This window comes from Mobula hypostoma, chromosome 15 (assembly GCF_963921235.1).
Source record: "Mobula hypostoma chromosome 15, sMobHyp1.1, whole genome shotgun sequence".
Lineage (NCBI taxonomy): Eukaryota > Metazoa > Chordata > Chondrichthyes > Myliobatiformes > Myliobatidae > Mobula > Mobula hypostoma.
The window spans coordinates 73,548,003-73,575,829 of NC_086111.1; the positions used below are offsets into that span (position 1 = coordinate 73,548,003).

Here is a 27,827-nt window from a genome sequence, read left to right on the forward strand (position 1 = left end):
ACAGAAAAAGGCCCATTTTAATGAAACAGTCTAACGTGCACACATCATGGTTTCCTGTCCATTGATTCTCCATCGATTTCCCCGGGCTTCATCGACTTCCAGCCCCACTCTAAGTCCCCTCCTTTCTGGCATCTTCTCTCTCCGAACAAAAGACCCAGATCACCTTGGTGTCAGCCACACAAGAAAACACACTTCCCTCAATGGACGGCTCACATTCCAAAGCCCCCATTATCTCTGACCCTAACCCAAACACTGCTGCTGCAGAAAGACCGTTACGTTAGCAGCGAAACCTGCCCCAGGGGTTACGTATCGATTGGGTTACAGTGCAGGGTCAGGCTTTCCAGCCCTTTGAGCCATGCCGCCCAGGTAACTCCTGACAAATCCGATTAACCCGACCCTAATCTTGGGACAATTTACAATAACCAATTAACCTGTGTCTTTGGAAGGAACTGGAGCACCCGGAGAACACTCGACGCATTCCATGGGGAGGACGTACAGAGGATGCCTGATTTGAACTCCGAACTCCGCACCCCGCGCTGTAATACTGTCGTGCTAAGCACTCCACCACCGCGGGGCCTGATCTGCTGATGTAACAATGTGATTGCAGGACCCTGCTGGTCATTGGTAATATAGGATCCTGCAAGTCTGGCTCATCAGTGAGACTGACAGCTGGGGAGGTGTGTAGCCTTGGTTTCTGTGCAGACCAGGGCCTCGTGCCATGGCCTTGCCTGTTGCAGCCTCCCAGGGAAGGAGACGCTGATGTGTGGCCTGTGCCGTGACCTGTGACCTGTCCCGTGATGTGTCGCCCGTTCCTCACGCCTGTTTGATCCCCATGAACATGTGGATCCACCAGTTGGCCTGCACCGTCCAGCCCAGGTTCTCACAGACACTGATCTGGTTGAGAAAGTGTTGCCGTGCCTCCTGCTCCCCGCTCCCCACCGCCAGCGCTTCCCGCAGGTAGGCGATGTCCCGTGTGCAGCTCAGCTCTGGAATCCCCGTCAGCAGCATCAGAGAGAAGAGGTTGATCAGGAGCTGGGAGTGGGCCCGCAGACTCAGGTAGGCCTGGAGACAGGTTTCCTAGAAATAAAAAGGTCAGAGGTTACAGTGCCGCTGCCCACCACAGGTAAACCACGACTGTTAAACTGGCTCAGGGTACAGTCATCGAGCACTACACAGAATCAGGCTGTTCAGCCCATCACGTCCATGCTAACCATTTTGCCTATCTACACTAATCCTGTTTGCCCACACTAAAACCTCGCATAAGACCGTTTTCTAAATGAGAAGAAAATTCAAAAATCAGAGCTGCTAAGGGACTTGGGAGACCTTGTGCAGGATTCCCTAAAGGTTAACTTGCAGGCTGAGTCAGTGGTGAGGAAGGCAAATGCAATGTTAGCATTCATTTTGAAGGGTCTGAAATATAAAAGCAGGGGTATAATGCTGAGGCTTTATAAGGCATTGGTAGGGCCTCACCTGGAGTATTGAGAGCAGTTTTACATAGAAACATAGAAAATAGGTGCAGGAGTAGGCCATTCGGCCCTTCGAGCCTGCACCGCCATTTATTATGATCATGGTTGATCATCCAACTCAGAACCCCGCCCCAGCCTTCCCTCCATACCCTCTGACCCCCGTAGCCACAAGGGCCATATCTAACTCCCTCTTAAATATAGCCAATGAACTGGCCTCAACAGTTTCCTGTGGCAGAGAATTCCACAGATTCACCACTCTCTGTGTGAAGAAGTTTTTCCTAATCTCGGTCCTAAAAGGCTTCCCCTCTATCCTCAAACTGTGGCCCCTCGTTCTGGACTTCCCCAACATCGGGAACAATCTTCCTGCATCTAACCTGTCCAATCCCTTTAGGATCTTATATGTTTCAATCAGATCCCCTCTCAATCTTCTAAATTCCAACGAGTACAAGCCCAGTTCATCCAGTCTTTCTTCATATGAAAGTCCAGCCATCCCAGGAATCAATCTGGTGAACCTTCTTTGTACTCCCTCTATGGCAAAGATGTCTTTCCTCAGATTAGGGGACCAAAACTGCACACAATACTCCAGGTGTGGTCTCACCAAGGCCTTGTACAACTGCAGTAGTACCTCCCTGCTCCTGTACTCGAATCCTCTCGCTATAAATGCCAGCATACCATTCGCCTTTTTCACCGCCTGCTGTACCTGCATGCCCACTTTCAATGACTGGTGTATAATGACACCCAGGTCTTGTTGCACCTCCCCTTTTCCTAATCGGCCCCCGTCTTTCTTCCTGGACCTCCTGTCCCATGATCCTCTCGTATCCCCTTCTGCCTATCACCTGTCCAGCTCTCGGCTCCATCCCTCCCCCTCCTGTCTTCTCCTATCATTTTGCATCTCCCCCTCCCCCTTTCAAATCCCTTACTCACTCTTCCTTCAGTTAGTCCTGACGAAGGGTCTCGGCCTGAAACGTCGACTGCGCTTCTTCCTATAGATGCTGCCTGGCCTGCTGCGTTCACCAGCAACTTTGATGTATGTTACCATTCAGATAATAATCTGTTTTCCTATTTTTGCCACCAAAGTGGATAACTTCACATTTATCCACATTAAATTGCATCTGCCATGAATTTGCCCACTCACCTAACCTATCCAAGTCACCCTGCATCCTCTTAGCATCCTCCTCACTGCTAACACTGCCGCCCAGCTTCGTGTCATCCGCAAACTTGGAGATGCTGCATTTAATTCCCTCATCCAAGTCATTAATATATATTGTAAACAACTGGGGTCCCAGCACTGAGCCTTGCGGTACCCCACTAGTCACCGCCTGCCATTCTGAAAAGGTCCCATTTATTCCCACTCTTTGCTTCCTGTCTGCTAACCAATTCTCCACCCACACCAATACCTTACCCCCAATACCGTGTGCTTTAAGTTTGCACACTAATCTCCTGTGTGGGACCTTGTCAAAAGCCTTTTGAAAATCCAAATATACCACATCCACTGGTTCTCCCCTATCCACTCTACTAGTTACATCCTCAAAAAATTCTATGAGATTCGTCAGACATGATTTTCCTTTCACAAATCCATGCTGACTTTGTCCGATGATTTCACCGCTTTCCAAATGTGCTGTTATCACATCTTTGATAACTGACTCCAGCAGTTTCCCCACCACCGACGTTAGGCTAACCGGTCTATAATTCCCCGGTTTCTCTCTCCCTCCTTTTTTAAAAAGTGGGGTTACATTAGCCACCCTCCAATCCTCAGGAACTAGTCCAGAATCTAACGAGTTTTGAAAAATTATAACAGCTTTGGGCCCTTTATCTGAGAAAAGCTGTGCTGATGTTGGAGGAGGACCAGAGGAGGCTCGTGAGAATGATTCTGGGAAAGAAAAGGTTAACGTAAGAGGAGCACTTGATGGCTCAGGGCCTGTTTTTGCTGAAGTTTTGAAGAATAAGAGGGATCTCTATGAAACCTAAAGGCCTAGATAGAGTGGATGTGGAGAGGATGTTTTGTATAGTGAGAGAGCCCAGGACTAGAGGGCACAGCCTCAGAATAGAGGGGTATCCAGTTAGAACAGAGATGATGTGGAATTTCTTCAGTCAGAGGGTAGTGAATATGTGGAATTCGTTGCCACAGATGCCTATACAGTCCAAATCATTGAGTATATTTAAAGCGGAGGTTGATAGGTTCTTGGTTAGTCAGGGTGTCAAAGGTTAAAGGGAGAAGCCGGAGAGACGGATAATAAATCCAACATGATGGAATAGGGGAGCAGACTTGATGGGCTGAATGGCCTATTTCTGTTCCTATGTCTTATATTTTTCTCTGCTTTGCCTATTTTTAGTGTCTGCCCAAGTGCCTCTTAAACGCAGAACATCAGCCCTGGTCTTTTAGAGTCACAGAGTAGGACAGCAACAGGAACAGGCCCTTTGGCCCATCTAGTCTGTGCTGGACTGCTATTCTGCTGAGTATCGTGGGCTACCGTTCAGTGTCGAGGGTGGGACAGAGTCATCGGACAGGGAAACAGGCCATTTGGCCCGACTCCTTGTTGCCGGCCAACAGTTTGAGGAGGTTCAGTACGTCATTGAACAGTGTTGGAAATTTCTACAGACGTGGAGTTGAGAGTTGTTCACAGTTGGGACTGGCTGCATCACCATCTGGAATGAAGGCTCATAAACCGAGGATTGAAAGAGACAGCAAAGGGTAGAAAACTCAGTTTCCCCAGCCTCGGGGACAGCTTCAAAAGGCCGTGCCTCGAGAAGGCGGCATCCTCACTATCCAGGATGTGCTCTCCACGTTCTCATTGCTACCACCGAGGAGGAGGTACGGGACCCTGATAACACAAACTCAACCAGGTCCCACTTGAAGGCTGCTCAAGAAAGTTTAGATGCGTGACAACCAGGATGAGCTAGTAGATGGGATTCAACATTGACTTCATGGGAGATTGATAGAGATGGTTGCCTCTCTGACTGGAGATCTTTGACCAGTAGTGTGTGGCAGGGATCAGTGCTGGGCCCGTTGTTTGTCATCTATATCAGTGATCTGGATGATAATGTGGTTATCTGGATTAGCAAACGTGAAGATGACACAAGGTTGGGGGTGCAGTGGACAGCAAGGAATATCTTGTTGAAGGATCTGCATCAGCTGGAACAACGGGCTGAAAAACGGCAGATGAAATTTAATGCGGACAAGATCGAAGTGCTGCACTTCGCTGGGACCAACCAGGGTAGGTATGGCACTGAGGAGTCTGGTAGAACAAACTTCAACAGGCTTCTTGCTTTGTCCACCTACAGCTGTTCAGAATCATCCCCGGATACCAAGGGAGTCGTGAGTGGGCGGGGGGGGGGTGAGAAACTCCTTCCCAGCCTCCTGGCGCCTGCTACCATGGCTCGGTCACCTTGAACCTCTGGAAGTACAGGCTTGGTCTCCTGTTCACCCGTCCCATCACGTAGAGGAAGTCTGGCGTCAGGACGAAGGGTACCCGCTCCCGGTTTACCCCCAGAATCCGCTTCCTGTTGCCCAGGATGTGACCAAAGTCAACGTGGAATAAGTTCCCTGTGGAAGGAGGAACAATGGAAGAAAAATAAATGTTCACTTTTGAATCTCCTCCCAAATCGCTTTCAGGGCTTCCCAATGCACCCGGTGACTTAGAATGTAGAATGGGGAACACAGATCAGGAATGGGTCTTTCAGCACACCTCGTAACAAATTAACCTAATCATGGCCGATTTTTATTATCCTCAATGTTGTTTATTTACCTATTTTTTTATATTTGCACAAATTGTCTTCTTTTGCATGTTGGTTGTTTGTCAGACTTTGTGTGTAGTCTTTCTTTGATTCTATTGTATTTCTTTATTTTCCTGAGAAGTCCTGCAAGAAAATGAATCTCAGGGTTGTATATGGTGACATATATGTACTTTGATAGTAAATTTACTTTGAGCTTTGATTTTTAAAAATCTCTTGTGTCTGTACGTGGTCCCTTCTCTGTGTAACTGCCTGTGTAGGAGCTTCATAAATCCCAACATTCAAAGTACATTTATTATCAAAGTATTTATGTAGTATACAACCCTGAGATTCCTCTTTCACAGACAGCCTCTATTGTATTCACCTCTTCCAGCAGGGCATTCCAGGCCCCAAGCACTCTCTGAATAAAATAATTTGCTCCACACATCTCACCTGAAATGCTTGCCCTCTGCTGTGACGTTTAGACCCTGGGAAAAGATACCGGCTCTCTATCCTACCTCTGCGACTCGTAATCTTACAGACTTCCATCAGGTCTGCCCTCAGCCTCCGACACTCCAGAGAAAGCAACCCTACCTCTCGTCTGGTGAACCTCTTCTGCACCCTCTCCAAAGCCTTGTTGTTCTTCCTGTAACAGGGCGAACCAGAACTGAAAGCACTACTCTAGACATTGTCCATCTCGAGTTTCATAAAGCTCTAGACGTGGTCCATCTAGTGTTTTATAAAGCTCTAGACATGGTCCATCTAGAGTTTTATAAAGCTCTAGATGTGGTCTGGTCCATCTAGAGTTTTATAAAGCTCTATACATGGTCCATCTAGAGTTTTATAAAGCTCTAGACGTGGTCCAACTAGAGTTTTATAAAGCTCTAGATGAGGTCTGGTCCATCTAGAGTTTTATAAAGCTCTAGACAAGGTCTGGTCCATCTAGAGTTTCATAAAGCTCTAGATGTGGTCCATCTAGAGTTTTATAAAGCTCTAGATGTGGTCTGGTCCATCTAGAGTTTTATAAAGCTCTAGACATGGTCCATCTAGAGTTTTATAAAGCTCTAGATGTGGTCTGGTCCATCTAGAGTTTTATAAAGCTCTATACATGGTCCATCTAGAGTTTTATAAAGCTCTAGACGTGGTCCAACTAGAGTTTTATAAAGCTCTAGATGAGGTCTGGTCCATCTAGAGTTTTATAAAGCTCTAGACAAGGTCTGGTCCATCTAGAGTTTCATAAAGCTCTAGACGTGGTCCATCTAGAGTTTTATAAAGCTCTAGATGTGGTCTGGTCCATCTAGAGTTTTATAAAGCTCTATACATGGTCCATCTAGAGTTTTATAAAGCTCTAGACGTGGTCCAACTAGAGTTTTATAAAGCTCTAGATGAGGTCTGGTCCATCTAGAGTTTTATAAAGCTCTAGACGAGGTCTGGTCCATCTAGAGTTTTATAAAGCTCTAGACGTGGTCCATCTAGTGTTTTATAAAGCTCTAGACGTGGTCCATCTAGAATTTTATAAAGCTCTAGACATGGTCCATCTAGAGTCTTATAAAGCTCTAGATGTGGTCTGGTCCATCTAGAGTTTTATAAAGCTCTATACATGGTCCATCTAGAGTTTTATAAAGCTCTAGATGAGGTCTGGTCCAACTAGAGTTTTATAAAGCTCTAGACGTGGTCCAACTAGAGTTTTATAAAGCTCTAGATGAGGTCTGGTCCATCTAGAGTTTTATAAAGCTCTGGACGAGGTTTGGTCCATCTAGAGTTTTATAAAGCTCTAGACGTGGTCCATCTAGAGTTTTACAAAGCTCTAGACATGGTCCAAATAGGAAATTATGAAACACAACTTCTGACTCTTCATTTCAATGCTTCGGTAACAGTGGCAAGCATGCATTATTCCTTCTTTACCACCCTATTGTCCTGTGCAGCAAAAACAAACACAGGTCAAGTAACGGCCATTCCTGCAGTGTGCACAGCACATCCCACAAGCTGCTTTGTGATTACAACCAAATCTGCTGCCTCTGTGAATGATCTTGGCTGAAGGATGATTATTGCCGACAACTAGCCCACCCGGGGTGGGGGGGGGGAGGGCGCAGGGCTTCACTGTGGCACAGCAGTTGGCATAAAGCTATTACTGCACCAGCGACCCGTGTTCAATTCCGGTAAGAAGTTTGAATGTTTCCCCCGTGACCGTGTGGGTTTCCTCTGGGTGCTCTGGTTTCCTCCCACAGTCCAAAGACATATGGGTGAGTCTTACTGAGTTGCGGGCTTGCTATGCTGGTACTGGAAGCGTGGACTGTGTTGGTCGTTAATGGAAACAATGCAGTTCATTGTTTTTTTCTACGTTTCACTGTATATGTGACTAAGCAAGCTGATCTTTACATCTTTTACAACTTTAATTTTTAAGAAGGCATAGGTAGCCCGCACGTGGCCAAGTGATTAAGGCATTCGACTAGCGATCTGAAGGTTGTGAGTTTGAGCCCCAGCCGAGGATACGTTTTGTGTCCCTGAGCAAGGCACTTAATCACACATTGCTCTGCGACGACACCGGTGCCAAGCTGTATGGGTCCCAATGCCCTTCCCTTGGACAACATTGGTGTCGTGGAGAGTGGACACTTGCTGCATGGGCAACTGCCGGTCTTCTGTACAACCTTGCCCAGGCCTGCGCCCTGGTGAATGAAAACTTTCCAGGCGCAGATCCATGGTCTTGCAAGACTAATGGATGCCTAGGTAGCCTGGGGTGATGGCTCACCGTGGAATGCCTGGGAGATGGGACTGGGTCGGGGAGGTGTGGGGATAGGCGCATCACCAGTAGATTAACTAACCCCCTAATCCACTAACCAACCAATGTACACACCAGCCCAAAAACTAACACACCACCCAAAAACCAACCAACTGATCAATTGACCACTCCACCAACTAACCAACTGATCAACTGACCACTCCACCAACTAACCAACTGAGTAACCAACCACTCCAACTAATAAACTGATCAACCAACCCCTCTACCAACTAACCAACTGAGCAACAGACCACTCCACCAACTAACCAACTGAGTAACCAACCACTCCTCCAACTAATCAACTATCAACCAGCCACTCTACCAACTAACCAACTGATCAATCGACCACTCTACTAACTAACTGACCGACTGATTTATTTCTTGAAGCGGAGTGCGGAGTTGGCCCGCCAGCCCTTTGAGCCTCACCACCCCAGCAACACCCAACCTAATCACAGCACAATTTACAATGACCAATGAACCCCCCCCTCCCCTTACATCCTTGGACTGTGGACAGAAGCTGGAGTACCCGGGGAAAATCCACGCACTCCAGGGGGAGGACGCCAGAACTGAACTCTAAACTCCATCGCCCCGAGTGGCAGTAACACCGCAGTCAGCACCCCGTTTCTGTGGCATCCTCACAACCACCCACAAACCCAGCCCACAATCAACCAATGCAGACATCTGAAGTCTGCTGAGTGGTACAATTAGACATCTGAATGCAGACATCTGAAGTCTGCTGAGTGGTACAATTAGACAGACCCGTGATCTCATTATGACTTTACACCTTGTTGTCTGCCTGCACTGCACTTTCTCTGTGTCTGTAACACTTTACTCTGCATTCTGCTACTGTTTTACCACGTAGACCCTCAGTGCTCTGTGTAAAGGTCGGATCTGTATGAACAGGGCGCAAGACAAGCCTCTCACTGTAGCCCGGTACACGTGACAATCATAAACCAATTTCAATTCCATTCTCAAAGACCCAGGCTGGAGGGTCTGTTGCCAGTGTCAGAGGTCATAGGGCGGAGGTTGTACCTTTCCCCGTGATCATGACGTTGTCGTTGTGTCGGTCACCGATGCCCAGGACGTAGGTAGCGACACAGTAGCCGGCGCAGGAGGTGACGAAGGTCTCCATGGCGCGGTGGTACTGAGGAGCAGAGGGAGTCAGAATGGACAGCACGAAACCCCCAGCAAACCCTGCAAATTACCCTGGGATCTGTGAGAGGGGCAGTACTGAGGGAGGGTCACACTGCAGCAGGGGTGGTACTGAGGGAGGGTCACACTGCGGCAGGGGTGGTACTGAGGGAGGGTCACACTGCGGCAGGGGTGGTACTGAGGGAGGGTCACACTGAGGGAGGAGTGGTACTGAGGGAGGGTCACACTGAGGGAGGAGTGGTACTGAGGGAGGGTCACACTGTGGGAGGGGTGGTACTGAGGGAGGGTCACACTGCGGCAGGGGTGGTACCGAGGGAGGGTCACACTGTGGGAGGGGTGGAACTAAGGGAGGGTCACACTGTGGGAGGGGCGGTACTGAGGGAGGGTCACACTGTGGGAGGGGAGGTACTGAGGGAGGGTCACACTGTGGGAGGGGTGGTACTGAGGGAGCGTCACACTGTGGGAGGGGCGGTACTGAGGGAGGGTCACACTGTGGGAGGGGTGGTACTGAGGGAGGGTCACACTGTGGGAGAGGTGGTACTGAGGGAGGGTCACACTGTGGGAGGGGTGGTACTGAGGGAAGGTCACACTGTGGGAGGGGTGGTACTGAGGGAGGATCACACTGTGGGAGGGGTGGAACTGAGGGAGGGTCACACTGTGGGAGGGGTGGTACTGAGGGAGGGTCACACTGTGGGAGGGGTGGAACCGAGGGAGTGTCACACTGTGGGAGGGGTGGTACCGAGGGAGGGTCACACTGTGGGAGGGGTGGAACTGAGGGAGGGTCACACTGTGGGAGGGATGCTACTGAGGGAGGGTCACACTGTGGGAGGGGTGGAACTGAGGGAGGGTCACACTGTGGGAGGGGTGGAACTGAGGGAGGGTCACACTGTGGGAGGGGGGTACTGAGGGAGGGTCACACTGTGGAAGGGGTGGTACTGAGGGAGGGTCACACTGAGGGAGGAGTGGTACTGAGGGAGGGTCACACTGAGGGTGGAGTGGTACTGAGGGAGGGTCACACTGTGTGAGGGGTGGTACTGAGGGAGGGTCACACTGCGGCAGGGGTGGTACTGAGGGAGGGTCACACTGAGGGAGGGGTGGTACTGAGGGAGGGTCACACTGTGGGAGGGGTGGAACTGAGGGAGGGTCACACTGCGGCAGGGGTGGTACCGAGGGAGGGTCACACTGTGGGAGGGGTGGAACTGAGGGAGGGTCACACTGTGGGAGGGGCGGTACTGAGGGAGGGTCACACTGTGGGAGGGGTGGTACTGAGGGAGGGTCACACTGTGGGAGGGGTGGTACTGAGGGAGCGTCACACTGCGGCAGGGGTGGTACCGAGGGAGGGTCACACTGTGGGAGGGGTGGTACTGAGGGAGGGTCACACTGTGGGAGGGGTGGAACTGAGGGAGTGTCACACTGTGGGAGGGTCACACTGTGGCAGGGGTGGTACCGAGGGAGGGTCACACTGTGGGAGGGGTGGTACTGAGGGAGGGTCACACTGTGGGAGGGGTGGAACTGAGGGAGGGTCACACTGTGGGGGGGGTGGAACTGAGGGAGTGTCACACTGTGGGAGGGGTGGTACCGGGGGAGGGTCACACTGTGGGAGGGGTGGAACTGAGGGAGGGTCACACTGTGGGAGGGGCGTGGGAGTTATGGTGAAGGTGAGGAGAGGGTATGATGGAACAAGAGGGGGTGATGATACGAGGGGTTTGGAGGGGTGAGGTGATGAGGGACTTACATCTTCCTCCACCGGCAGCTTGTCCCTCAGCCAGTCGTGCAGTGCATCATTCTTGAATGCACCGCTGTTGCCACCCTTCATCCGCTGCACGGCTGCAATGGTGGCTGCGTCTCCCACTGCCTCGATCATTCCTGTGTGGAGCCACATGTGATCCCCCGGCTTCTCCCCCACCCCAGTGCAGCAGGAACTGTGCAGCAATGCGCCTGCACCAAAAGCAGCTAGAACCACTCGACAATGCATTAGCACCAATGCATGTGGTGCAACAGAACAACACATTAGCAATAAAGCAAATAGAAGCACAGACTTCATCAGCACTAATGCATTGCATGCATGAGCAGTAATGCAGTTGGAAGCATGCATCAATGCATGGGCTATAATGAGGCTGAAACCACAAAACCATGTACTAGCACTAACATATCACCAGCAACACTGTTGGGATTAAGCAGCAACACATCGGCACCAACGCAGCCGGATGATGAGCTGAACCAACAAGCAAACCCCGCCGGGATGGGGCGGGCGCAACAGCAGCAAAGCAATCTGAGTGACACTGGTGTGATGGGACAGCCAGCTGCTGAGTACGTTCCGACCCCGTGAGGGACAGTGTCTGACAGTCAAAGGCAAAAGGAAAGGTTCTGTGGATACCAGGGGTGGGGGAGAGAGGGAGAGAGTGGGGGGGGGGAGGAGGGATAGAGTGGGAGGGGAAGATGGTGAAGGGTGAGGGGGAAGAGGGGAGAAGAAGGGGGAGGGTGGGAGGTGGGCGGAAGGGGAGGAGAGGGGAGAAGAGAAAGGGGGAGGGGAGAGGGGGTAGACAGGGAGAGAGAGGGGGAGAGAGGGGGAGAGAGGGGGAGGGGGAAGAGGGGGAGAGGGGGAGAGGGGAATGAAGAGAAAGGGGAGGGGAGAAGAAGAGAAAGGGGGAAGAGTGGGGAGAGAGAGGGAAGGGGGAAGGTGGAGGGGAGGGGGAGGGGGAGGTGGGGGTAGAGGGGAGAGAGGTAGAGGAAGTGAAAATAACAGAGGGAGAGAGAAAATCAAAGAGAATGAGAATGAAAGAGAGAGCAAGAAAGATACGAGAGAGGGAAGGGAAAATGAGAGCGGGAACGAGAATGAGAGAGGGAACGAGTGTGAGAAAGTCAGAGAACAAGAAGGCGAGAGAGTGTGACAGAAAGAGGAGGGAGGAAAGGGGCAAAGAGGGAGAGGGGGCATTTACCCATGTTGTGTCCTGTGGCGATGCAGCCGTAGGGAATGAGATTCAAATCCAGTGCGTTCTCCTGCCAGATGGAATCCATTATCACCAGCGTCTGTGGGGGAGAGGAAGGGGGAGGGGGAGGGAAGGGGGAGGGGAGAGGAAGGGTGAGGGAAGGGGGAGGGGAGGGTGGGGGAAGGGGAGAGTGGAACAGTATTCACCCTGAGTTGACCACTGGTCTGACTTTGACCTTGGTCCAGGTCCAACCCTGAGAGCTGGGGTTGCCCTGGAGTCCAGCACCGAATTGTTCCCCCACCCACATTTTGTGCTGACACCCATGGATGTTGCCTTCCCCACCACACCCCGAACCCCCCACCCTCCCATCTCAACCTTCCCACCTCAAACTCTCCTCCGCAAGCTCCCGTCTCTCACCCCTCTCACCCCCTCCTCACCCTCCCTCACTACTCCCTCCTCCTCATTCCCCCCCATTTGTTTCCCTCATAGTCAGCTGCCCCTCCCAATATCAGCTCCGACCCTCCCTGGGGAGCAGGGCGGACGAAAGCACAATGGTCCGGTTGGTGTCTGTGGGGCCGTTACCTGGAGGATAAGCATGTCCTGCCGCAGGTCGTCACCGTGTTTGAAGATGATGACGACGGGTGGCTGTGCTGGGTCCTCGGGATCGGCTCGGCTGAACTCCAACCACAGCGGCTTCTGCTTGGACGCCAAAACCCTACAGCGGTCGACCTGGAGCGGGGCAGGGGGCAGTGACTTGCTCAATGATCCCCTCAGTCCACCGTCACCACCCACAAGCTCACCCCAGCCCACCCAACACCCCACAAGCCACAGCCCATCCCTCACAAAACCCTTCGGCCATCAACCTGGAGAGGGGCAGGGGGACAGGCAGCTCATTCACTGACCCTCAAACTCACCGCCCTGGTCCTGCACGCCCCCTCCCACCCTGCCAGGGTCAACCCAGCCCGAGCTCCTCACCAGGATGTGACCGGCTCTGATGTGTGGGTCGTAGGGCGTCACAAAGTCCTGGGGTAGCTCGGCCGTTCTCAGCAGCTCCTGTAGCAGAGGGGCAGCTACCGAGACAGAGAGATGTCAGTGCCCCCAATGTAGCCCTCCCCTCGCATCCTCTCATCTCAACCCTTCCCCTCCCCCCCTCATCTCAACCCCTCCCCTCACACCCTCTCATCTCAACCCCTCCCCTCCCCCCCTCATCTCAACCCCTCCCCTCCCCCCCTCATCTCAACCCCTCCCCTCCCCTCACACCCTCTCATCTCAACCCCTCCCCTCACACCCTCTCATCTCAACCCCTCCCCTCCCCTCACACCCTCTCATCTCAATCCCTCCTCTCACACCCTCTCATCCCAACCCCTCCCCTCACACCCTCTCATCCTAACCCCTCCCCTCCCCTCCCCTCACACCCTCTCATCTCAATCCCTCCTCTCACACCCTCTCATCCCAACCCCTCCCCTCACACCCTCTCATCCTAACCCCTCCCCTCCCCTCACACCCTCTCATCCCAACCCCTCCCCCCCATCTCAACTCCTCCCTCCTCTCTCATCTCAACCCCTCCCCTCACACCCTCTCATCTCAAATCCCCCCCTCTTCGACGTCCCCTCGTCTGCCCTCAACCCTTGCTGCTCCCTTCCTTTCTTCTCTCTTCACCTGCCCTCAGCTGAAATCAACGGTTTCCATGGATGCCTTACCTAACTGTATTGGCCCATGACACAAAAAAGGTTGGGAACTTCTGCCTGAAACCCTTCGCTCTTCTTACCTCCCCTCACCCTCTCCATTATCCCCCCACCCCCGCACCGCTTGCACTCATCCCAATATGACCACGAGCTCAAATTCACTGACCAATCAGGGAAGAGCTCTACCTGAGCTCAAATTCACTAACCAATCAGGGAGGGGCGCTACCTGAGCTCAAATTCACTGACCAATCAGGGAGGGGCGCTACCAGAGCTCAAATTCACTGACCAATCAGGTAGGGGCGCTTCTTGGACTCGGGTTGACTGTGTAAGTAGTGAGGGGAGCAGACAAGTTGGACCTGACCCACCTGGTTATGACGTTGGATTGACCTCGTTGTGACCCTTGCACCTTATTGTCTATCTGCAGTACATTTTCTCTGTAACAGTAACGCTATATTCTGCATTCTGTAACATGGGAGGTTCTGCCGATGCTGGAAATCCAGGGGAACAGACACAAAACACTGAAGGAACTCAGCAGGTCAGGCAGAATCCACGGAAATGAATAAATGGTTGACATTTCAGACCGACACCCTTCTTCAGCTTTTGTTTATTCAGTTCTGCGCCTGTTATTGTTCTACCTTGTACTATCTCAACAGGTTGACTGCCTCTGCCAAAGGAGGTGTAAGGTGCTCCTTCCCCTCCACTAGCCTGCAGATCACCCTTGGGCAAGGTGTAGCACCGGCTTAGCCCCCCACTATCCCCCCCCCCACCGCGATCAGGGTCACGTGAAGCCATGGGAGCAGGTGGTGGATGGTCCTATGAGCAGCTGGTGCAGATCACAAGTCTTGGTTATTCAACCACTGACACCAGGCAGATAATCTCTGAAGAGATTGAAAATGGCTGGGGTCATTTGTCTTGCAAAGACACTGCCCAGAAGGTGGCAATGGCAAACCACTTGTGTAGAAAAACTTCCCAAGAACATTCATGGCCATGGAAGGACCAGGATCGCCCACGTCATACGACATGGCTCATAATGAACAAATGAACTACCTCAAGGCACCGTGTAATCATCTGATCTGTATGAACAATATACAAGACAAGTTTGTTTACTGTAACAAACCAACTTAACACAGACCCTCCCCTATCACCCTGGGGCAGGCTGACCCCACAGCTGGTGGAGGAGATGAACCTTGGCCCCCACAGGGGAGGTATGGATCTGAGGGAGTCTCAGTCCTGGGTGGGATATTCGTTGGTCCTCTGGCCCTGAAGCAGGAACCCCTCCCCCTAAGTTATCTCCTTCCCTACACCCACTGCGGTTAAGAAGATGTGTGATGTGTTGGTCTTCATTAGTCAGGGGATTGAGTTCAAGAGCTGGGAGGTAATATGGCAACTCTATAAAACCCTGGTTAGACCACAACTGGAATATTGTGCTCAGTTCTGGTCCCCTCATTAGAGGAAGGATGAGGGAGGTTTAGAGAGGGTGCAGAGCAGGTTTACCAGGATGAGAGCATGTCTTGTGAGGATAGGCTGAGTGAGCTGGGGATTTTCTCTTTGGGGTGAAGAAGGATGAGATGTGACAAGACAGAGGTTTGCAAGGGGTGTGCAGTTTTTGGTTCCCTAATCTGAGGAAAGACATCCTTGCCATAGAGGGAGTACAAAGAAGGTTCACCAGATTGATTCCTGGGATGGCAGGAATTTCATATGATGAAAGACTGGATCGACTAGGCTTATACTCTCTGGAATTTAGAAGATTGAGGGGGGATCTTTTTGAAACGTGTAAAATCCTAAAGGCATTGGACAGGCTAGATGCAGGAAGATTGTTCCCGATGTTGGGGAAGTCCAGAACGAGGGGTCACAGTTTGAGGATAAAGGGGAAGCCTTTTAGGACCGAGATTAGGAAAAACTTCTTCACACAGAGAGTGGTGAATCTGTGGAATTCTCTGCCACAGGAAACAGTTGAGGCCATTTCATTGGCTATATTTAAGAGGGAGTTAGATATGGCCCTTGTGGCTAAAGGGATCAGGGGGTGTGAAGAGAAGGCAGGTACAGGGTTCTGAGTTGGATGATCAGCCATGATCATACTGAACGGCGGCGCAGGCTCGAAGGGCCGAATGGCCTACTCCTGCACCTCTTTTCTATGTTTCTATGTTTCTAAGATGCAGAGATGGAGTGGACAACCAGAGACTTTTCCCCCGGGGTGGAAACGGCAAATATGAGGAAGGCATTTTAAGGTGATTGGAAGAAAGTAAATGTTTTTTTTAAATTTTTACATGAGTGGTGGGTGTGTGGAAGGTGCTGCCAGGGGTGGTGGTAGAGGGAGATAGAGGGAGGTAGAGGGGCATTTCAGAAACTCTTAGATAGACAGGCGAATGAAAGAAAAGTGGAGACCATGAAGGGAAGGGCGAGATTGATCTTAGGGTACACCTACTACAACGATTCCTCCAACCTCCGCCCTTTCTCCCCAAACGTCCCCGCCTTCTCAGCACCCCAAGGTGGCCCGAACTTCCTGATCGGCTCGCCTGCCAAACATCGCCCCCTTCCCCGCGGCCCCGGCACTGGGCCGCCCTCACCTCGGACTGACCGGTTTGCGGAATGTCACTCCTCTGGGCGATGGCCGCCTTGATCTGGCCGGCCACGTGGCTGAGGGCCGTCACCAGCTGGACCTGGTGCTCGAAGTCCCGGAGCATCGGGACGCTGCAGCCCAGCAGATACGCTTCGAGGATCACCGCGTAGCGGTCCGAGAAGTGCGGCGAGGCCGCCACCTCGCCGCGGCAGTACCAGAAGAAGAAGTGGCCGATTCTCTTGCTCTGAGGGGAGGGAAAACGGGGTGGGGGTTCGTTACACAGGGCGATCCCACAATGTTACCTCCCCCCCCCCCCAACACCCTCCGTTTGTAACAGCGGAAACCCATCCCGTTCGGAGTGCCGATCCCACGGTGACTGGGTGCGAGGGTTCGGGATTTTGGAGCGGCCAGAGGAACAGCGGACCGGCGCGGCCGGGGAAAAGCTTTCATTGTTCGCCGCTGCACAGACGGTGCTGAGGGGTTTAACACTTCCCTGCCCGTCCACTCCTTTTCTCCCCCCGTCCCGTCTCTGAACGGTTCCCTTTTGACTGTTCACTGGTGTTCCGCTGGGTGTCGACTGTGTAATACCCCAGCGGTGGTGGTGAACTTTTGAATTTGAACGGCATCATGGCAGGTTTCAGCTCCAAGGTGTCCCCGCCGAGGATGTGCGGTGGGGTCCGCGGGGTCGGGAGTTACAGCTCACCAAGATGACCAGCCGTTCAAATTCCCGACTTTAAAGAACACCGTACGGCGTACTGTGCCTACTTCAGTCGGTAGGAATGCCGCCATAGAGGCCGTGGCGGAGACTGTCGGAGGCCGTGCGGGCATCGTTGCGGTAGCGGTATTGAACAGGAAAACTCTCCTGTATTTGAAGTCACCGCGGGGTGTGTTTCAGGCCCTGAGTCAGGGGTTGAGGGTGGGGAGGGTTTTTATGCAGGTGGACCCGGTGCTGGGCCCTGTGCGGTCGGTAATCCTCTCAGACATCCACCCCCATCTCCCTGACAGGGCCCCATTCCCCAGTCTGCGCTCCATCAGCGAGGTGCGATTGGAAATAACCCCGTTACAGCACAGGGCACCTCCCCGGGGTTATGAGCACCTATTTCATTGCAGGGCCGTCTCCTGATGCAGCTGGAGCGGGGTGGGGCCCAGGGGCAACTTCAGGGTTATTTTGAGGGGCGATACTATACCGTCCGTGGGCTACGGGTCACCCGAGGTGCCACGCCTGTAAGGAGTTTGGGCATGGGTCTAGGCGGCAGAGAGTCGAGGGTTCTGCTAGGGCCGAATGCGTGCCCCTCTTCCGAGGGTACGTTCGTGCCCGGCTGTCGTTGGAGAGGGACCTTGCGGTTGCAATGGGTATATTGGGGGATTCCAGGAGCAGGGAATTGACAGTGTTATAGACGACCGTAATTTGAATTTATTCACTGCCTTGTAACTACTGAATGTTTGTACTTTGTGTATTTGTTGAGTAAATAAACTTTTATAGTTTTGTAAAAGAAAGGGGTGGACTTCAAGTAATAACACATTATGTCATATGGGATCTTGCTGCGCTCTGGTCATGTCCTATTCTGAGAGCGGAGTCTGCATCAGATTGGATGGGTGGGCTTGGGTGCTGAAGTAATGAGGGCCTTTGGGTGCTGGTTGCGGGCACGCTGCAGAAACTGCGATGGAAGAACCGACACTTTTACTCCGGAGGTTAAGTCTTCCCTCGTCAACACTCACCTTCAGAGCCCAGCCGATAAGGAACCTGGCTAGACTGCTGTCGTGGTACGGCTCGAATTTCAGGGCCTGGAGCACAGAGAGACATTACTCAGAGGCCGCTCGGCCCTCGGGTCCCCTCCAAGCCCAGAGCTGGCCCACCAACACCCCAACCCCATTCTTTCCCACACAGGTCAGTGGTCAGTGGAATTTAGTCCCCGGATGAGCTGATGGGAATTCCGACCATTAGGAGCCTGGTCTAGGATTGGGACTCGGAGCTGGGTTGGGGAGATCCGTAGTCTGGGATGCGGGATTGGGATTATCGGTGCCCCGTCTCTGCCTGATATCCATTCGGAGTGTCATTCCTCAGTTCCTGAAGATGTGGGGCAGACTGTGATGGATGGTGGGGGTGGGAGGTGTGTGTGGATGCATATCCCGCGAGTTCAGGCGCGTAGCAGATGTGTTTGGTGAGGGGTGTTTGCGCGCTGTGCGTACACTGTGTGCGTGAGGGCTGTGCGCGCAGGGGGTGGTGTGTGTGGATAGACTGCATGCTGTGGGGAGCGTGTGTGTGCGGAATGTGTGTAGGCTTGAGCCCGGGGTGTGTGCGGGCTGTGTGTGGGGAGTGTGTGTGTGCTGTGTGTGTAGTGTGTGCGAGCTGTGCGCGCTGTGTATGGGGTACGTGTGTGTGCTGTGCGCACAGGGTGTGTGTACGCTGTGTGTGTGGTGTGTGCGGGCTGTGCACGCAGGGGGTGGTGTGTGTCGATAGACTGCATGCTGTGGGGAGTGTGTGTGTGCCGAATGTGTGTAGATTTGAGCCCGGGGTGTGTGCGGGCTGTGCGCGCTGTGTTTGGGGTACGTGTATGTGCTGTGCGCACAGGGTGTGTGTCCGCTGTGTGGGGTGTGTACAAGCTGTGTCATTTCGAGCACTACAGTATAATGCAGGACAAGGATGTAATGCTGAGGCTTTAAAAGACATCGGTCAGACCGCACTCGGGGTTATTGCCAGCTGTTTAGGGTTCCTTTTCTAAGAAAGGATGTGACGGCTTTGGAGACGGTTCGGAGGGGGATCAGGAGAATGGTGTCAGGAACGAAAGGGTTAACACGTGAGGAGCGTTCGACCGCGGAGGGTCTGCGCTGACTGGATTTCAGAAGGGTGGGGGAGGAGGATCTCATTGAAAACGATCGAATATTGAAAGGCCTTGATAGAGTGGATGTGAAGACGATGTTTCCCATGGTCGGGAGTCTCGGATCCAAGGGCACAGCCTCGGAATAGAAGGGGGTCCCTGTACAGCGGAGGTGAGGAGGAATTTCTTTAGCCAGAAAGTAGTGAATCTGTGGAATTCATTACCACAGAGTCCAGGTGACTGGGTATATTTGAAGTGGAGTTTGATTAGTCGGTATCAGAAGTTACAGGGGGAGTGCAGCTGTGTGTCAAGCTGCGTGTGCAGTGTCTCGCGGGGCGTGTTCAGTGTGTCGAGGCTGTGGTGGTTCGGTTGAGCTGTGTGTCTGTCGTGTGTGTTTGTTGGTTTGTCACGGCGTGTGTTCAAAGTGTCGGAGCTGAGGTTGGTGGGCAGAGGAGTGTCACGGTGCGTGTGTTGGTGTGACGTGGTGTGTACTGAGGTGTCCGGTGTGCGCCTCGGCGTGTTCCCTGGGGTGTTTGTTGGTGGGTTGAGGTGAGTGTCGGAGTTGTTTTGAGGTGTGTCAGGAGTATGCGTTGGCGTGTCGAGACGTGTGTGTGTGTGTGTGTGTGTGTGTGTGTGTCACGGGGCGTGTACAGTGTGCCATGGGGTGCGTGGCGGGGTCTGTGTGCGTGGGGTGCGGGTGTGGTGTGCGTTCGGTGTCGGGGGTGGGGGCCGTTCTGGTGGGTTGAGCCGTGTGCCCTGTCGCAGTGTGTGTAGGTGTGTTGGGTGTGTTGCTGTGGGTGATGGGGGTGTAACGGGGGTTGTGTCCGGGCCTCCCCCTCACCTGCACCAGCTGCAGCAGGAACCTGAGTACCGGGCCGCCGTCCAGCAGCTCCAGGCGCCGCACCGCCAGCGCACGCACCCTCTCATCTGCGACGCGCTCGCCCAGCAGCTCCAGCGCGACCGGCAGCTCCAGCTCTGCGGGGTCCCAGTGCCCGATCAACCGGTGCAAATCCCGCACCGCCCGCTGCTCGGCCCAGCGCACCGTGGACAGGAAGGCGGGCAGCGAGCGGCTGTAGCGGCCGCATTCCTGGGTGAAGCGGCGGAAGGCGTCCCTCTGCCGGGCCGCCGCTTCCTCCATTTCCCCCTCCTCCTCGCCGGGCAGCACCACCGAGCGGTCGTAGGTGTCGAGAAGGAGACAGAGGGCGGCGGACCCCTGCAGATCGGGGTTGGTGGCGGAAGAGAGAAGCCCCGCGCCGTGTCCAGAGCCGGACCACAGGTGCAGCACCCTCTCGCCCTGCTGCAGGCGCCGGTGGTGGTCGATAAGCAGGAAGCTGGCGTGGTACAGCAGGAGCCCGGTCTCTCCGTTCCCATCGGCGGCGTCGGACGGCGGGGAGCTCTCCAGCGCGTAAACCCGCAGGCCGAGCCGGGAGCCCCGCGGCAGGTCCCGCACCTGGATGTCGAAGCGGAGCCAGGCGTTCCAGAGCACCTCTTCGGCCAGTGGCAGGGCGGCGGAGCGGGCGCTGCAGAGGGTGAGGCTGCCGTGCATAACGGCTCCCACCACGTACACCCGCACCGGTCTCTTGCCGGGGGCCCCGGGAGCGTCCAACCCCAGTAGTTTGACTCGGAAAGGATGGCGGCAGTCACAGAGGGGGAGAGCGGCCGCCCCCTCCTCCTCCTCCTCGGCCTCGCACAGGCTCAGGCTCGGCCCCGACTCCTCCTCAACCAGTGGCCAGTCCCGGGCGACCTCTTGCTCCTCGTCCGGCTCCGGGGCTGGGGCGCTCACCAGCGCCAGGCGCAGCTCCTCCCGTGTCTTCAGGCAGCGCCGGACGCAGCGGAAGTCCACCAGGGGCCAACTGCCGATCAGGTACTCTTCCCGGCCACACACCTTGAGCGCCAGCTCCTCGCCGAGCTCCTCTCCGGTCTGCCGGCTGTAGGCGCGGATGACCAGCTCGGGCGTGAGGCAGCCGCTCACCTTCAGCCTCCGGCTGCCGCCGCCCCGGTAGATGGTCACCCCGATCTCCTGGCTGGCTGCCGCCTGCAGGGCCACAGGAAGGGGGCTGGAGTCCAGGGGGGGCTCGGCGGGGTGGCGGCGGCCGAGCTGCGCCCGCCGGACTGCGGCGAACCTCCTGCGGGCTGTGTTTAGCTCGCCCTGCCGCTGCCCGTTCACCAGAGCTCTGACATCGCGACCTATCAGGCTGGCCATGGTGTCCCAGAGGAGCCGGCCCGCCTCAGTGTCCCCGGAGTGAGGCCTCAGGTAGATTTGGCCCCTCTGGTGTCCCTGGCCCTGCCAGTACCTGACCGCGCCGAGCGACAGCAGGATCTGCTCGTCGTCCAATATCTCATACCAGGCGGGACCCTTCCTGTACAGCAGCTGGAAGGAATCGGGGCCGTAGGGCTGGTAGGAGCCGGGTCTGGCGCTCTCGCTCGCCGCTTTCGCCCAGACCAACAGGCGGAGGGAACGCACGGTGCCGAGAGCCGGCAATTCCAGCTCGATCACCTCGGGCTGCCCGTTGGCCGGGCACTGGGTGGGCAGCACGCAGACGAAGATCAGGGTCCTGCAGCTGGGGAAGGGGCCGGCAGGGCTCAGCTCGCCTTCCTCGTCCGACTTCATGTCCCGCACGCCTGTAGGGGAGGAGAAGGGAGTAAATGGGGAGAGCTCCCTCCACACTGTCCACACACCACGAAGGATCCCACCCACCCTGCTCATGGACTGAAGGGCGGAAGCGTCCTAGCACCCACGCCGGGACCACCGGACTCTTTGACACGAAAGTCTCTTTTTCTCTATTGATCAGAGTCAAAAATAAAAAAAAAATAAATCCACTATGATTAAATTTTGTAAAACAATAAAACATGAAAACTTCCAAGGGGTGAACACTTTTTACAGACACTGTGTATAAGCTACTTTATGTACTTATAAAGACGAGAACGTCTGTATTTGCTGGAAATCCAGAGCATCACACGCAAAATGGTGAAAAAACTCAGCAGGCCAGGCAGCATCTATGGAAATGAATAAACAGTCGATGTTTCAGGCCGAGACCCTTCTTCGGGACTGAGAAGGAAGGAAGAAGATGCCAGATTAAAAGGGCGGGAGAGGGGGTTGATAGCTAGAGATGACAGGTGAAGCCAGGTGGATTGGAAAGGATGGAGAGGAAGGAATCTGACAGGAGAGGAGAGTGGGCCATGGGAGAAAGGGGAGAAGAGGTAAGGGGTCAGAGTGAGGAGCAGAAGAGGGGAGGGCAGGGAATTTTTTTAAGGAATCGATATTCACACCATCAGGTTGGAGGCTACCCAAACAGAGTATAAGGTGTCGCTTCTCCATCCCGAGAGTGGCCTCATCTTGGCACAAGAGGAGGACATGGACCGACATGTTGGAATGGGAATGGGAATTAAAATGTTTGGCAACCGGGAAATTCCACTTTTGGCGGAGGTGCTCAATGAAGCGGTCCCCTAGTTTACAACCAGGTCTCATTAGTGTAGAGGAGGCCGCACCGGGAGCGCTGGACACGACAGACAACCCCAGCAGATTCACAGGTGAAGTGTTGCCTCACCTGGAAGGACTGTTTGGGGCCCTGAATGCAGGTGAGGGAGGAGTGTATGGGCAGGTGTAGTACTTTGGCCGCTTGCAGGGATAAGTACTGGGAGGGAGATTAGTGGGGAGGGGATAATAGAGAGTGGGGGAGAGGAGGTGAAAATGTATATTGATTGTGTTTTATTATTATTGTTATGTTCTTTACCTTAGTGTGTTTGGTGCTGCATCGGATCCAGAGTGATAATTATTTCATTCTCCTTTACACTTGTGTACACGAAATGAGATTGAACAATCTTTAAGTCATAGGAGCAGAATTAGGCCATTTGGCCCATCGAGTCTGCTCTGCTATTCCATCATGGCTGATTTATTTTCCCTCTCTCCCTGCCGACTGTTTCCCCCCATTCTTCTGCCTTCTCCCCATAACCTTTGACATCCTGACTAATCAAGAACCAGTCACTTCCGCTTTAAATGTGCCACCTGTGGCAATGGATTCCACAGATTCACCACCTTCTGGCTAAAGAAATTCCTCCACATCTCCATTCTAAAAGGCCGTTCCTCTGTTCTGAGACTGTGCTCTGTGTCCTAGATTCACTCACAATAGGAAACACCCTCACCATGTCCATTCTATCCAGGTCTTTAAATATTCAATAGATTTCAATGAGGACACCTCTCATTCCTCTGAATTCCAGCGAATACAGGCCCTGAGTCATCAAACGCTCCTTAGATGTTAACCCAGACTTTACCAGGATCGTTCTCGTGAATCTCCTCTAAACCCTCTCCAAAGCCAGCACATCCTTTCCAGCGCTCTGACCAATGAGTCATAAAGCCTCAGTGTAGAATCAGTCCTATTCACACTCCCGGGGTCAGACACAGAGTGAAACTCCCTCCACACCGTCCCATCACACACTCCCGGGGTCAGACACAGAGTGAAGCTCCCTCCACACCGTCCCATCACACACTCCTGGGGTCAGACACAGAGTGAAACTCCCTCCACACTGTCCCATCACACACTCCCAGGGTCAGAAAGAGAGTGAAACTCCCTGCACACTGTCCCATCACACACGCCCGGGATCAGACACAGAGTGAAGCTCCCTCCACACTGTCCTATCACACACTCCCGGGGTCAGAAAGAGAGTGAAACTCCCTGCACACTGTCCCATCACACACTCCTGGGGTCAGACACAGAGTGAATCTCCCTCCACACTGTCCTATCACACACTCCCGGGGTCAGACACAGAGTGAAGCTCCCTCCACACTGTCCTATCACACACTCCCGGGGTCAGACACAGAGTGAAGCTCCCTCCACACCGTCCTATCACACACTCCCGGGGTCAGACACAGAGTGAATCTCCCTCCACACTGTCCCATCACACACTCCCGGGGTCAGACACAGAGTGAAGCTCCCTCCACACCGTCCTATCACACACTCCCGGGGTCAGAAACAGAGTGAAGCTCCCCCCACACTGTCCCATCACAAACTCCTGGGGTCAGACACAGTGTGAAGCTCCCTCCACACTGTCCCATCACACACTCCCGGGGTCAGACACAGAGTGAATCTCCCTCCACACTGTCCCATCACACACTCCCAGGGACAGACACAGAGTGAATCTCCCTCCACACTGTTCCATCACACACTCCCGGGGTCAGACACAGATTGAAAGTTGGCAAGGCAATTGCAAGAAACTGCAGAGAGTTATGGACACAGCTCAACCCGTCACAGAACCCCCCCCCCCCCCGCATGGACCCTCTCTACATTTCCTGCTGCCTCAGTAAGGCAGCCAGCATAATCAGAGACCCCTCTCACCCGTGACTTTCTCTGTTCTCCCATCAGGCAGAAGATACAAAAGCCTTAAAGTACATAGCACCGGGCTCAGGGACAGCTTCTACACCGTTGTTAGAAGAATGTTGAACATTGCCTGTTACAATAAATGGACACTTGACCTCACAGCCTAACTCCTTATGGCCCCGTCTCCCTCAGATCCCACCGTCAGCTGCTGGGCCCTCAGAGGTTCCATCTTCTCACCCCAACCCTCCCGTCCCCACTGACACCCGCAGCCTCCCCCCTCCCCCCTCTGATCCCAGCTCTCATCCGTGCCGGGTCTTTCCCATCCCCTCCGACCTTCAACTGATGGAGGCAGAGCGCTCTGTCCTCAGTAAGGGCCTCACCTTTGTCCCCCTTCGCCCACACCTCTGCGAGTTCCGCATTCGCCATGATGCGGAACTTTTCTTCCGCCGTCTCCGTCTCCGAGCCTACTTCTTCGGCAAGGACTCTTCCACCCCCACCGATGACCCCTTCTCCCGTCTTCAACCCTCCTCCTCTTCATGGACACCCCGCTCTGGTCTTCTGCCTGCTCTGGATCTCTTTATTGCCAACTGCCGACGGGACATCAACCGTCTCGACTTCACCGCACCTTGTTCCCATTCCAACCTCACTCCTTCCAAACGCTCTGCTCTCCACTCCCTCCGCACTAATCCTAACCTCACTATTAAACCCGCCGATAAGGGGGGTGCTGTTGTAGTCTGGCGTACTGACCTCTACCTTGCCGAGGCACAGCGACAACTCGCGGATACCTCCTCTTATTTACCCCTCGATCGTGACCCCACCAAGGAGCACCAGGCCATTGTCTCCCACACTATCAACGACTTTATCCGCTCAGGGGATCTCCCATCCACTGCTACCAACCTTATAGTTCCCACACCCCGCACTTCCCATTTCTACCTCCTACCCAAGATCCACAAACCTGCCTGTCCTGGCCGACCTATTGTCTCAGCTTGCTCCTGCCCCACCGAACTCGTTTCTGCATACCTCGACACTGTTTTATCACCCCTTGTTCAATCCCTTCCCACCTATGTTCGTGACACTTCTCACGCTCTTAAACTTTTCGATGATTTTAAGTTCCCTGGCCCCCACCGCTTTATTTCCACCATAGATGTCCAGTCCCTATATACTTCCATCCCCCATCAGGATGGTCTCAAAGCTCTCCGCTTCTTTTTGGATTCCAGACCTAATCAGTTCCCCTCTACCACCACTCTGCTCCGTCTAGCGGAATTAGTCCTTACTCTTAATAATTTCTCCTTTGGCTCCTCCCACTTCCTCCAAACTAAAGGTGTAGCTATGGGCACTCGTATGGGTCCTAGCTATGCCTGCCTTTTTGTTGGGTTTGTGGAACAATCTATGTTCCAAACCTATTCTAGTATCTGTCCCCCACTTTTCCTTCGCTACAGCGACGACTGCATTGGCGCTGCTTCCTGCACGCATGCAGAGCTCATTGACTTTATTCACTTTGCCTCCAACTTTCACCCTGCCCTCAAGTTTACCTGGTCCATTTCCGACACCTCCCTCCCCGTTCTAGATCTTTCTGTCTCTATCTCTGGAGACAGCTTATCTACTAATGTCTACTATAAGCCTACTGACTCTCACAGCTATCTGGACTATTCCTCTTTTCACCCTGTCTCTTGCAAAAATGCCATCCCCTTCTCGCAATTCCTCCGTCTCCGCCGCATCTGGTCTCAGGATGAGGCTTTTCATTCCAGGACGAGGGAGATGTCCTCCCTTTTTTAAAGAAAGGGGCTTCCCTTCCTCCACCATCAACTCTGCTCTCAAACGCATCTCCCCCATTTCATGCACACCTCCTCTCACTCCAGCCTCCCGCCACCCCACTAGGAATAGGGTTCCCTGGTCCTCACCTACCACCCCACCAGCCTCTGAGTCCAACATATTATTCTCCGTAACTTCCGCCACCTCCAACGGGATCCCACCACTAAGCACATCTTTCCCTCCCCCCCCCCCCCGCTTTCCGCACTCCCTACGCGACTCCCTTGTCCCTTCGTCCCCCCCATCCCTCCCCACTGATCTCCTTCCCGGCACTTATCCTTGTAAGCGGAACAAGTGCTACACATGCCCTTACACTTCCTCCCTTACCACCATTCAGGGTCCCAGACAGTCCTTCCAGGTGAGGCGACACCTCACCTGTGAGTCGGCTGGGGTGATATACTGCGTCCGGTGCTCCCGATGTGGCCTTTTATATATTGGTGAGACCCGACGCAGACTGGGAGACCGCTTTGCTGAACACCGACGCTCTGTCCGCCAGAGAAAGCAGGATCTCCCAGTGGCCACACATTTTAATTCCACATCCCATTCCCATTCTGATATGTCTATCCACGGCCTCCTCTACTGTAAAGATGAAGCCACACTCAGGTTGGAGGAACAACACCTTATATTCCGTCTGGGTAGCCTCCAACCTGATGGCATGAACTTTGACTTCACTAACTTCCGCTAATGCCCCACCTCCCCTCGTACCCCATCCGTTATTTATTTATATACACACATTATTTCTCTCACTCTCCTTTTTCTCCCTCTGTCCCTCTGACTATACCCCTTGCCCATCCTCTGGGTTTCCCTCCCTTCCCCTTTTCCTTCTCCCTGGGCCTCCTGTCCCCTGATCCTCTCATATCCCCTTTGCCAATCACCTGTCCAGCTCTTGGCTCCATCCCTCCCCCTCCTGTCTTCTCCTATCATTTCGGATCTCCCCCTCCCCCTCCCACTTTCAAATCTCTTACTAACTCTTCTTTCAGTTAGTCCTGACGAAGGGTCTCGGCCTGAAACGTCGACTGTACCTCTTCCTAGAGATGCTGCTTGGCCTGCTGCGTTCACCAGCAACTTTTATGTGTGTTGCTTGAAATTCCAGCATCTGCAGATTTCCTCGTGTTTCCTTTATGGCCTAGCACTGTATTGCCTTTCTGCACTGCACTCTCCGTAACTGTAACACTTTATTCTGTGTTCTGTTGTTGTTCTACCTCAGTGTATTGATGGAATGAAATAGTCTGTGTGGACGACATACCGTACCTTGACGAAAATAAACCAATTTACCAGTATTTTGTTCTAAGATCGAGTATTTCTGTTGTAACTATGGTGTGCGGTTTGTAACAATCTCTCTCTCGGGTCGAGATGCTTCACGTTACCTGAACAGGGGCACTCTGGTCGTGGAGGTGAGTTCTGTCCTTGCTGGCCACGCTCTCTCACTATCGAAAGGCCGGGACTGGAGCTCGCACGCGTCCCTGGGGTCTGCCCGAGGTTCTGGCAGGGACTGAGGTTGCTGAAGTGTGTCTCTGCTCCGGCAACAGTCTGTGAATTGCCCTGCACTTCCTCATTCCTGGTTAACTGGTTACCTGTACCACCAGTTTCTCAACACAGTA

General features: G+C 53.6%; 1 protein-coding gene across 1 annotated transcript; it reads right to left on the reverse strand.

Annotated features, from left to right (window-relative positions):
• LOC134357141 (phosphatidylinositol 4,5-bisphosphate 3-kinase catalytic subunit gamma isoform-like) lies at nucleotides 1-27,737 on the reverse strand. The gene is made up of 11 exons (XM_063068439.1): nucleotides 27,594-27,737; nucleotides 19,944-21,724; nucleotides 18,003-18,068; nucleotides 16,302-16,527; nucleotides 13,014-13,108; nucleotides 12,621-12,767; nucleotides 12,048-12,138; nucleotides 10,844-10,974; nucleotides 8,989-9,100; nucleotides 4,853-5,010; nucleotides 1-1,077 (listed from the first exon to the last, which is right to left on the reverse strand). Exons 2-11 carry the CDS (start codon nucleotides 21,711-21,713, stop codon nucleotides 814-816), a joined length of 3,060 nt encoding a protein of 1,019 aa, XP_062924509.1. The 5' UTR covers nucleotides 21,714-21,724; nucleotides 27,594-27,737; the 3' UTR covers nucleotides 1-813.
• Nucleotides 27,738-27,827: the final 90 nt, after the last annotated feature.